Source organism: Oncorhynchus mykiss, chromosome 17 (assembly GCF_057628025.1).
Source record: "Oncorhynchus mykiss isolate SJ-2025 chromosome 17, ASM5762802v1, whole genome shotgun sequence".
NCBI classification, from domain to species: Eukaryota; Metazoa; Chordata; class Actinopteri; order Salmoniformes; family Salmonidae; genus Oncorhynchus; species Oncorhynchus mykiss.
In genome coordinates, this window is record NC_143038.1 from 63,298,176 (window position 1) to 63,310,494 (window position 12,319).

Here is a 12,319-nt window from a genome sequence, read left to right on the forward strand (position 1 = left end):
ACACCATCCCTCCGTTTACAATGAGATGATCTGACATGACGTACTTCCTCCATGACTGACATAATGCCATTTTGATCTGAAAGTACAGCGGTGTTTCATGTTGTCGCAGATGCTTTTGAGCGTAAATATTTGCTTTACATCTGCAGTGATACGTGCATGTTAGATAAGAAAACGGAGTTAAGACTTCACGTTAATTATATGATTGCTCGATTTCAGTTTTCTTAGACCACATTTCAATTTGTAGGACCAACAGTGCGATAGACGCCGTTAGCGCATTCATAGCCACATTGCTATAGCGAGGTCGTCGTCCGGTGTCGATGACACAGCTAGCTAACGTTAGCTAGCCAACCTAACAAAGGAACACTGGGAGTGGGACCGTGGTAGCCTCGTTTGCGAGAATATCTCAAACTCTATGTCGTTTAAATACAATTTGGTTTAATCAAGATAAATAGCGTCCATTTAAATATCTAAACTATTTTTGTTTGTTGCAAAACCTGTTTTTTTTCACGACTGTTTTGTACCAATCGGTTCGTGTCGTCGGGCATAGCCCTCTAAACACTTGACTATCTAACGTAAGCTTGCCAGTGCTGTGTTTTGGTCTAAGAAAAGGCGTTGTGCGTAAAAATGGCAGAGGTGTACATTCGCGTGGCCGAAGAAGAGAATGAGGAGCCCATGGAGATCCCATCCGAGGATGATGGCACAGTGTTGCTTTCTACTGTGGCAGCTCAGTTTCCAGGGGCCTGCGGCCTACGATTCAGGAGTCCAGTTTCGCAGTGCATGCGAGGGGTCCGTTTGGTGGAAGGGATTCTTCATGCACCTGAAAACGGCTGGGGCAATTTGGTCTATGTTGTCAATTATCCCAAAGGTATGGTGACGGACTTTTTACGTGTTATTTTATTAGCCACCAACTGGTGGACAAATGCATTACAATAAATGTATAATAAATTATTCAAGCGTCAACTGTTCCCTAGTTATATGCAACACATGGAATGAGTATCTAGCCAGGCAAATGTCTGTAGTGTTCCAACAGCGATTGAATGAGCTGTACCACACTATTTCAGACAACAAAAGGAAAATGGACGAGATTGATGCCTCCTCGGCTGTAAAGATGAAGAGGGGTGACATGAAGACTTCAGACCTGATTGTACTGGGATTGCCATGGAAAACATCTGAACAGGACCTGAAAGATTACTTCAGCACCTTCGGGGAAGTCATCATGGTACAGGTAAAGTATCTGATTAGCAATTTCATTCATGCTGGTCACTTGAGTGCTGTGGATCCATTTTTCTTCCCTTTTACACAGCTCTAATGTGCAAGGCCTTGCTATATCTGTGGTTCCTACTAAACTAACATTTGAGACATTTTAAAGCGGCAGTGAGCAGTTTAAACAATGACAAAGCGTTCTCTCCACCACCATTTTGCTACGGGTTGGATCTGGAGAAACATAGCCACGCTCAAATTCATAGATTGAGCTATGGATGCAAGGACTGACCATCAATGATATCAACATAATAGTTTTAACTATGTTTTGATGGTATAGTGTTTCTCTTACTTTAACAAACATTGGAGTAAAGCTTATTTTGGGTTGTGATGCGGTATGTACATTTAACTAAGCTCATAAGGCAGTTCTTAGTTAAATTCTTCATGAATCAATGGGTACATATCATTTATGTCCCAAAATGAATGTAGCAACTGCAGATTAACCCAAAATGTTTAAAGGGGAAATGTAGGTTTTAACCCCATGCTCCTACTTACAGGTGAAACGAGATGTGAAGACTGGAAACTCAAAGGGATTTGGCTTTGTGAGGTTTACTGAGTATGAAACTCAAGATAAAGTGATCTCTCAACGCCACATGATTGATGGAAGATGGTGTGACTGCAAACTCCCCAACTCCAAGGTAGGTGTTTGTATCTGTATGGCATGTAGTAACATAGATCATTAATGGCAAGAGCGCTTATTTCAGATCGCACAGTCCCACCACCTCCCCCTAATGCCATATATTGTTAATGTGCAATACTTTTTTTCTACCTTTTGTAAAACAGCAAGGTCCAGATGAGCCCATGAGAAGCAGGAAAGTGTTTGTAGGCCGTTGCACTGAAGACATTTCCGCTGATGAGCTGCGCCAGTTCTTCATGCAGTATGGCGAGGTCACTGATGTCTTCATCCCCAAGCCCTTTCGTGCCTTTGCCTTCGTCAGCTTTGCTGATGACCAGGTTGGTGCCACTGCAAATTGAAAGACATTCTTTTTTTTGCCATCTGCTGAATTACCCCTTTAATGTCACTGGCATGTTTTTTTTTCTGTCCAGGTTGCCAGTTCCCTATGTGGAGAGGACCTGATTATTAAGGGGGTCAGCGTGCACATCTCAAACGCTGAGCCAAAGCACGGCAGTAGGCAGATGATGGAGCGAGCAGGGCGGTTTGGAAATGGGTTTGGGGCTCAAGGCTTTGGTAGTAACCGCACAGGGTTAGGGAGCAGTGCTGGGAGTAATATGGCTAATTTTGGCAACTTTAGTCTGAACCCTGCCATGATGGCTGCTGCTCAAGCTGCCCTGCAGAGCAGTTGGGGAATGATGGGTATGTTGGCTAGTCAACAAGGGCAGACTGCCACCTCGGGCACCACCTCTACTGGGCAGACTAGCTCCACCAGGGATCAGAGCCAGGCCTACAGCACAGGCAACAGTAACTACGGCACCAGCTCAGCCAGTCTAGGTTGGGGTACCGGTTCTAATTCAACAACCAGTGGTAGTGGGTTTAGCTCAGGAGGATTTGGCTCCAGTATGGAGTCCAAGTCTTCAGGGTGGGGTATGTAAGTAATAGTTTGTATGGTAAGTATTGTGAGATGTCTTTTTCCAAATCTATTTCTGGTGTTACACGTATCTGATAGCTAAACGCTTTTGTCAAATGTTTTGTAAATTTGGAAAATGCTCAAGATTTAATTTAGAAAGTGTTTGAGGTGAATTATTATTTACCAGAGTGTTCAGCTTAAGTGCTACTTTAAGTTTGTCCTGACCTATTTTCAACTGGATTCTTAAAGGCATGTATTGTGAGTTGTGATGTTTCTGAAAATGCATGAGAAATCACTATGATTCACTATTCATCCATATATTTGACAACAATCTTGCATTGGAAAGAATCTGGTTGAAACTGAAATGTTTAAGTGCAACTTTATTTGCAGTCAAGTTCAATGGAAAAACCTTCACTACAATCTCTTCTGCAGTTCACTTCTCTTCCATTTTCCCGGGAAGAAGCTCCTCTTTGGCAGCATTCTTTGGGTGATGTCAGTATCACTCTCCCTCTTCCCATCTGTAAATGCTTTGCCATCAAACAACGGCTTCACTCCGCATGTTCTAAAAGACGGTGGGTGTTTCATTTTTTATCCACTTTTTAATGGAAAGAACTGCGCAGCTGACATTTTAAGAACTCATGAGTGCGACTGAGGATGGCTTGTGGCGAAGAGTGAATCGATGAGTGAGCGAACGGAGAGAGAAAAAGAAAGCGTGAAACGGACTGGTTGTGCGATGAAAGAGCCCAATTTGACTGCTTTTGTGAGAGTGAATGGAAGCTGCAGATGCTACAAGCTCCTTCCCCCTAAAATGGACTTTCATTTAGTAGTACTTCAAGATCTTTTATTGTAGCAATTTTTCCTACCCTTATTGATCAAGTGCAGAAGTAGTACACAAATGTAGTGTGGAATGTTGTGCTGAATATTTGTCTTGCTTATATAACCTACCTGACCTGAATGCTGTATGGTGTGTGTGGTTTCTTTCCTTGTTATTGATGCTCTGTAAGTGTGAACTTGATGTGGATGACACCTGCCGAGGACACTGGGGACGTGAGTGTTGGTGTGAGAGCATGGAGTGGTGTGGTTGTCATATTTCCCAGTGTGTTTCAAAGGTGTTTTAGACATGTCAAATAAGAGTTCTCTAATAAAACTTTGTTTTTGAATAGATATGCTTATATGAATATTGGGTACTTTTGTGACATTTGAGTTGTCGAAATCTAATTTAATTCACATATCTAGGGACCTTGGACACTGCTGACCGAGGTTTCCATCTGAACCCGGACTGGAGTCAGTGTCCTGAAGGATGAAGACTGAAGTCCTCACAGGCTTGAAATGGGGTCTCTTATATTTATGGTAACCTAAAAGGAGTCAGAATGGGGTAGTAAGTTTGGATACATTTCTAATCAGACCTGATGACAAGTATTGTTTATTTGGCTATTTTAAAATAACATTGCAGCATTGGGTAGAACTAATCTATTCTTTGGGACAAGACAATGAACAGGTTGATATTTCAGATTGTGTACACAGGATATTACAGCACATCTCAATGGTGAATGGGAACACCTGTTGCCCTTCAAAATTGTATTGAACTGATGTTAATGTGTAGATCTGTAAATACATTTGGAGAAGACATTGGAACAGTGCTTACATTTCAGCCAATGAAGATAATATTGCTGTACCACTTGGAATTGTAATCAATAAATATTTTCTGCCAGTTTGGTCGAGCAGTTGATGCTGTATTAGTAAAAGTACACATGCTATTAACTGTCTGTATAATCGCTTAGTACTAGGGTAGCAAGTTTTCCCTCCCTACACCATCTCTGTATTCTTCCTCTTCCCTGCAATCTTCTTCCTTGTGTCTCTCTGCTCCTGGTTGGCGCTGGCAATCTCTTCACTCTTCCTTTGTATGAAGTTAGCCTAGAAAAGAGTGTTCGTTATTTCAAACGTAGGGGACAATACCTATGTTGCTGTGGAAAGCAACTCCCTAATAAGGGTCCAAATATGACTGGTACCATAAAAACAGTTGTCGGGTTGGGTCCATCATAAAACGATACAATAAAGCTTCAAGAACTGACTGTTAATCAAACCTGTGACTTATTGTTAAATTAGCCAATACCCACCAGTGCTGTACTTCGACGAGCTGTAAGCTTCACATCCTCTACCGATACTGTGCTTCTTTTGGCATGCCTACAATTTACCACACGTTAGTTTTAATCTGATTATGAAGCAAGCAAATTATTAACCTTCATGGTCTTGCCTGATTTGATTTATACTTGCTGAAGGAACCTTTTATTCTGTTTACAATGGCCCCTGCAGAGCATTTGAGGCCAATCACCCCCCCGCCCCACCTAACTGAACATTGCATAAATGAGGGACTGGAAATCATTCATTTGTTACAGCAGGATTGTCAGTCAATAAACACGGATTTCATAACATCAATACAAGCTGTGTGAAGACCTTTTACCTTGCGAAGGCCTCCAAGTCCTTTGCAAAAATATCTAAAAAGGAAAAAAAGAAATGCTGTCAATCATCTGAAACATACAAGCAAAAGAATTTCAGTGTAAAGTGGCCCCCAGATCATCACCGATCCTACACCAAAATTTCACAGTGGGTGCGAGACACTGGCTTGTAGGCCTCTCCAGGTCTCGCCCCCACTGTGAAACTTGGAGGATCGGTGATGAACTGGGGGTGCTTCCGCAAGGCAGATTAGTCTTTGTGAAGAACGCATTAATCAAGCCACGTACAAGGTTGTCCTGGAAGAAAACTTTCTTCCTTCTATGACAATGTTCCACAACTCTGAGGATTGGTTTTTCCAGCAGGACAATGCTCTATGCCACACAGCCAAGTCAATCAAGGTGTGGATGGAGGACCACCAGATCATGACCAGCCCAATCTCCAGACCTGAACCCCATTGAAAACCTCTGGAATGTGATCAAGAGGAAGATGGATGGTCACAAGCCATCAAACAAAACCGAGCTGCTTGAATTTTTGTGCCAGGAGTGGCATAATGTCACCCAACATCAATGTGAAAGACACATGAAAGCTGTGATTGAAAATCAGGGTTATTCCACCAAATATTGATTTCTGAACTCTTCCTAAATTAAAACATTAGTATGGTGTTTAAAAATGAATATGAACTTATTTTCTTTGCATTATTCGAGGTCTGACAACACCGAATATTTTGTGTTATTTTGACCAGTTGTCATTTTCCGCAAATAAATGCTCTAAATGACAATATTTTTATTTGGGAGAAATGTTGTCAGTAGTTTATAGAATAAAACAAAAATGAGAATTTTACCCAAACACATACTTATAAACAATAAAACCAGAGAAACTGATTATTTTGCAGGGGACGCTTAATTTTTCCCAGAGCTATATTTTTCACCTTGTCGGCTTGGGTATTCGAACCAGTGACCCTTCGGTTACTGGCCCAACTCTCTAACCGCTAGGGATTTTGACTACGTGGTATACAGCTACGACCGGAAGTTATTTTTTCGTAGCAGGTAAGGAGTATTAACATAACAGGTTAGGGGAATTAGCTTATGGTTAGGAAAGTGTTAGGGTCAGCTAAAATGCTATCCTAATCTGCTACGAAAAGTCACTTCCGATCCTAGCTGTACTCCATCTAGTCACAACCTCCGCTAGGCTGCCTGACTATTTTTTGCCACATCAGTACAGATGAAGGAAAGGAGACAAGGGGAACAATCTACATCTGACCATTGAGATTCACAGAAAGTGTTATTTTTTATTTATGACGCTGACGTCAGAGGACTTGATAGTCAATGTATGTATGGTCATCTGCCCATCTATCCTTGGTCTTTCAGGAAAACGACGAGGAAAGGAAGACATGGGGGTGTTTGGACAAATCCTTTTGAGTCTCAAGATTTTCCAGTAAACCCCCCAAGACCCGAATATGTAAATAATATGTTGACAAGAATACCAAGCCTGTCATTTGGCTAGTTGGAACTACAGTATTACCACGTTTACCAATCAAATCCATCCCACGTAGGGGCAGTTTCTGGACTGGGACAGAATAACATGTGAATTTGACTGGTGCTTGGACAGAGCAAACCCAAGGTGGAGACCGTGCACAAAGATGTTCATAACGAACTCATACCAGTCATGCACAGCAATCTCTCCTTCCCTAAATACATTATTTGTTGATGTTTGTTATTATAATACTCACCACATTGCCTGAACGTCGTTTCAGCTATTGCTGCTATAACCTGTCGACTGAATTCCTTCTGATGATCCTCACCAATGCTTTGACACAGTCTTCCCACTGTATAGTGGACTGCTGCTTTCAGTCTCTACGTGTTTAGTGGAAACATAAGTAAATACTAGCTTTGTCCATCTTCATCTAACTGACAACACGTGCTTCCATGACACATATATAATTGTGAATTAATAAATCAAAGGTTAAAGTTGCACCTGAAGTTTTCTTTCCTCCTCGTCCATTGCTGTTGGCATTTTCTCCCGACAGTTCACGTTAGCTAGGCAGCTAGTAGTGGATAGCATACATAGCCTACCACACTGGTTTACTCATACACTTTTTCACCAGATGATTTTTAAAACAGAAAACGAAACAATATGTACAATCGTTTCTATAGTAGCTATTTAATGGGCATGGGATAATCTTTACGACAAATCAAATTCCGCTAAACTTGAAAAATTGCGCGCTTAGAAAGGCGGATGGTGTCATCCAATTGAACCAATACTAGGCCTATAGCACCACCTGCTGGGCTGGAGTATTACAAAACAATGCATTCATGGTCCAGTGCTTTATTCATGGTTTTTAGTAGATTAAATGTATTGTACATAGTCACGAAATCCTCAAATGTATATCATGTTATTTTTATTCATGTTGTTAAAATGTTGACTATTTTATTTGAACTATTTTGCATACTCAAAACATACCATGAGCATGTCATATTAGTGATACATTTATGAAGAATATTTAGCAAATGTAAGGTTGAAGAAATATTGTGCAAACTTTATGGTGAAAGAATTATCAAGCACTCCTTTTATAAATCTGCTTGCAGACTTTATCCCCACAGGTGATTTCCTATAAGAGAGAGGAAAAATGCATAACAGTTAGACCTACTAATACAAATGCCATCAATGTAGTTAAAAGATATGAGTACATGCTACATGCCAGATAGAGCTCATCTCCTTCTATCCAGTGTGTCCACCCTCTGTTCTTCTTCTCTCCCTTCTGAACACACACCAGTTTATCATTGTCCCAGTTGACCACCGTCTGTAATTAACAAGAGTACTTATCATAATGGGTTGTGTGGACCATAACTTTAAAACACCTGGGACAGCGCCAGCTTGCTTGAAACAGGCTTATAGACAGCTCTGTTACATATTGTCCTCAATGTTGCCATATTAATGGCCACAGTTCAATAAGCAATAAGGAGCAAAATAACAAAAATGGACCAATTCATCATGATAATGATATGACGTAAATTATAAAGTGCCGGCGCCCATAGGAACTGTAAATTGCAAGTTTCTACCTGGACTTTTCTGTTATCCATGGCTTTGGTCACCTCCTCAAACTCTTCCCCAATCTTGAATGAGACTGTGTAGTTTTTGAAGGTAGTGAATGTTTTGATGGTGAAAGAATCCCCGTCTTGCTCAATCACTTTCTGAGGTTTCAACATGTTTGCAATCTTGCGTGTTGCAAAATCAATGCCTGTAAGGAAAAAAATCCTGCATGTGTTACAAATATATCCTAAGGGACTGAACATTTCCAATCCATTCTCAGTAGGAAACTGGTGAGCTAGGCTATGAATCATAATTCCAAAGTTACACATTTGAATTCTTCAGAATGTATTTCGAAAGAAGTTAAGATTCATATTATATGGAGTTATAATTCTACTGGTGAGCATGTTGAGCAAAAGAAAGAAGATAGACATTGCAATTCAATATTAGGAAGGTGTTCTTAATGTTTTGTACTCTCAATGTATATTATAATAATATATATTATAATTTAGCATTAAAAGTTTAAGTTTGTTCCACCTGAGCAAGTCTGACCACAAGTCACAGACCACTATGAGGACACCAAATGTGTTTGATGAATCCTTTTTGTCTTCTTCTAATGCCTCTGGCGGGGAAAGTAATCCAAAAGTAACTGAAGAATCTTAAAACACGGGACGAGATGTTAAAAACTGTCCATTGTGCCAATAGATGGAATGCACTCACATGAGATTTGCTGTGATGTTGACAGAGTGGCATGGGAAGTTTATTTCTTAGACTGGGTTAAGATGTCGATTTTGGGACACATCCTCAGTAGTGTGCCTTCGAATCAGTGGGTGTTTCGGCCTTTAATCACTAAACACCCTCATCAAAGGTGGCCAGCTAAAGGGTGATCAAGCCTTAGCTTGTGTCCCATGCCCAATTAAGATTTCCCACGGGACTATGCAAGGCAGGAGCGTCCTCTTCCCTGAGCCAGCCCTACAGCTGACCGCATACCTCATATGCCCTCCTCAAGTTGGAGGGATCTGAATTGGGTTCTCAGGTGGGGGTGGGGGGTCATGAAGTTATAGCCTAGCAAGGGTCCTTCCGTTTGATCCAGATCCACTGGCTGCCTCTTTCAGCTGCTTGAGAAACTGCTCTGACGGTCTGCCGCAGAGCCTGTCCATGGATTCCAAGTTCTTTCAGCAACCTGATGGTGGAAGAAGCCACGAATCCTCTGCATCCCACTTCAACTGGCCAGACTTTTGCATTCCAGCCACGCTGAGTTGCGTCTGCTGCCAACTCTGTGTAACGCAGTTTCTTATGCTCGTAGGCCTCTTCAACAGAGTTTTCCCACGGGACTGTGAGCTCTATGATGTACACAGCCTTTCGTGAAGGGGACCAGAGTACCATGTCTGGCCTAAGGTTGGTAGAAGCAATCTCAGGTGGAAAAATGAGTTGCTGGCCAAAATCGACAAGCATCTTCCAGTCCCGGGCCATGGCTAGGTGTCCAGTTTCTGGCTTCGTAGGAGGATACTTGGGCCTTTTCTGTCCCTCCCGGATGAATGTTGTTGTTTTGACAGGATTGCTTGTTTTTGGAGGTAATGAATTGGTTGCACTCCTCTTGGTCTCAAGTGCTGCAGCCAGGCTAAGTAATACGATTATGTTACAGATTTTGGTGTAGGCTAATACAAAATGTATGTTACTGATTACACTTTTGGTCACTGTAACATATTACATTTAGAAAGTAGCCCTAACCCTGCAGGTGCCCCCATATGTGTCACATACTAAATAAAACATTTACACAAATGCATAGAGTTCAGACAATAACAATCACATACATGTTATTATTGTTTTGAATTACTGACAGAAAAGAGAAATTAGAATTATGAAAACGTATTGATTTGAAGATATAGGCCTATCTAATTAATCAATAAAAGTGAAAAAAATCAAAGATAATTTCAGTTGAATAAAACGGTACACTACCCTACCTAATGTCTGCATTAATTAATTACCAACAGATAGAGTGAGTATTGGTTAAGTGGGACACCTGGCAAAGTGTGACACTTAAGCTTTGTAATGGATATCTTTAAATGTGTACATTAACATTGTGCCTGTGTGTTAGTGAGGACGTATGTGATGATAATCATTGTGGGCGTGGCATTCCGTGTAATGACACCTGTCTCTAGATGCCTAACGTTAAGGTTATAAAAAACAAAGAAAGGATATTCAGTGACTAATTACGACCTATTTTGTAATGGGATGTCATTGTAAATCAAAATGACTGTAAATCGTTTTCTTACTACTCCCACCTTTTTAGAATATTGGCCTTTTGACAGTGTCCCAGTATGCCAATCGCCTACTGTCAAAATGGGACACTCCTCTAGGCCATTTTAATGCAGAAAATATATTTCAGGGGATTATGAAATACATGTTTTCTTAATAGAAATCCGTTTTCTAAATAGGATCACATGTTGCATTTCATTTTCTTCAAATCTGCTATCACCTAGCGTGCTATAAAAAGGGTAGCCTAGTGGTTAGAGTGGTGGACTAGCAACCAGAAAGTTGCAAGTTCAAACCCCTGAGCTGACAAGGTACAAATCTGTTGTTCTGCCCCTGAACAGCCAGTTAACTCACTGTTCCTAGGCCATCATTGAAAATAAGAATTTGTTCTTAACTGACTTGCCTAGTTAAATAAAGGTAAAATAGCAAAACTGCATTTTACTTAGAAAGATATTACCTAACCAACATAAAAAATCCTAGCTAGCTATATTCAGAACCTTACAGGTGATGACTAAAAAAGTGTATTTTGCTGTATTTGACAATAAAACAGTCAATGAAATTGTTGAGGGGTAAGGTCTTTCTGGTTTCATTCTACAAAATGTCCGTTAGAGTGTAATGTTGAGAATGTTGAGCTGATAGATCTAGATGAAGTTCATTTTATTTATAGGCTATACAATTACATATAGGCTACATCATAGAATTAATATCAAGAATGATGATGATGATAACAATAATTATAAATGATAATTCTTAATGTTCCACAAAAATACATAAAGCATGTTTTTATACATTTAATTTGTATGAACAATTGAAGTTTATCATACAAATATTGAAAATACTCATATACTTTAATTTATCCTTCTTTACAATAAAGAATGAAGTGTCCCACTTTGTCAATCAAGGTGTCCCAATTTGCCAGCATCAACTTAAAAAATGTGGCCTCAGCACAATTTGTGTTTGTAGAAAAGAGCCATCCATCCTGTGTTTAATATTTCTTTCTTAAGCTGTTTAGAATATCATGTTGGGGGTTAAGACAATGGGATGATTCGGTAAGGTGTTCGGGATACACTTTTTCATAACGTGTCCCACTTTACCAATACTCACCCTAATTAATTAACCAATAAATAGTCAATATTATTGTAATCAAAGTCACTTGCCTAAAAACAGAAGAAAATGTAAAAAGAGAACTTACCAAGAGCAACCATGTAACTTTCAAAGTTTTCATTACTAGTCATGTCCCATGTGCCACTGTAGTCGGTAGGCATGGTGGATACTTGTGTGGCCGTCTCAAACCTTCAATAGACAGCAGTTGTTAGAATGAAGAGATTTCAAGTCTCTAGGATGTCCCATGGTGTGTTAATATAGGGCGGGGGTTTGGTTTACCTCTCGTAGTTGGTTGCTTAGTTGGACAATAGAGTAGAGGAGTAGCCTGGTGGAGGGCGGAACGTGACTTTTTGCACAATTATATGAGGAAATAACATTTGAGATAGGCGTCTCGAAATAGAGTAGGCTATAATGCATCAAACATATGTGCACATTCTTTAGTGTCTCTCTTTCCAACAATGTGAAAGGGGACTAGAATACATGTTATACAGTTTCATTCACATGGACGCACACCAGAGTATGATGAAAAGCCTGGTTAGATGATCATTTTCACAGTAGTTAGAACTGGGGAGGATGTGTCATCAAGGCCTATCACCTCTCACTTCTTTGGCAGAGTTTATTCAAAATGAATGGGCACAATGCTACATTACGCATTAGCACAGTATACCCGGAATATCATACCAAGGGATCAA

At 40.4% G+C, this 12,319-nt stretch overlaps 3 protein-coding genes across 5 annotated transcripts; 1 reads left to right on the forward strand and 2 right to left on the reverse strand.

The window, feature by feature from the left end:
• The first annotated feature begins 30 nt into the window (after positions 1–30).
• On the forward strand, positions 31–4,497 carry LOC110494662 (TAR DNA-binding protein 43). Of its 3 annotated transcripts, none has more exons than XR_002469302.3 (6): positions 31–865; positions 1,062–1,225; positions 1,758–1,898; positions 2,044–2,214; positions 2,308–3,358; positions 4,023–4,497. XR_002469302.3 is itself a non-coding variant. In XM_021569927.3 (5 exons), exons 1-5 carry the CDS (start codon positions 625–627, stop codon positions 2,809–2,811), a joined length of 1,221 nt encoding a protein of 406 aa, XP_021425602.1. In that variant the 5' UTR covers positions 33–624; the 3' UTR covers positions 2,812–4,497. The 3 variants fall into 3 exon arrangements, 1 of the variants encoding a protein (XP_021425602.1); XR_002469303.3 differs by having other exon boundaries at positions 33–865; positions 2,308–3,833; XM_021569927.3 differs by having other exon boundaries at positions 33–865; positions 2,308–4,497.
• On the reverse strand, positions 4,194–7,492 carry cenps (centromere protein S). The gene is made up of 5 exons (XM_021569928.3): positions 7,215–7,492; positions 6,970–7,093; positions 5,248–5,281; positions 4,904–4,970; positions 4,194–4,700 (listed from the first exon to the last, which is right to left on the reverse strand). Exons 1-5 carry the CDS (start codon positions 7,299–7,301, stop codon positions 4,593–4,595), a joined length of 420 nt encoding a protein of 139 aa, XP_021425603.1. The 5' UTR covers positions 7,302–7,492; the 3' UTR covers positions 4,194–4,592.
• On the reverse strand, positions 7,385–11,949 carry rbp7b (retinol binding protein 7b, cellular). Its single transcript, XM_021569930.3, has 4 exons — positions 11,716–11,949; positions 8,300–8,478; positions 7,939–8,040; positions 7,385–7,848 (listed from the first exon to the last, which is right to left on the reverse strand). Exons 1-4 carry the CDS (start codon positions 11,786–11,788, stop codon positions 7,795–7,797), a joined length of 408 nt encoding a protein of 135 aa, XP_021425605.3. The 5' UTR covers positions 11,789–11,949; the 3' UTR covers positions 7,385–7,794.
• Positions 11,950–12,319: the final 370 nt, after the last annotated feature.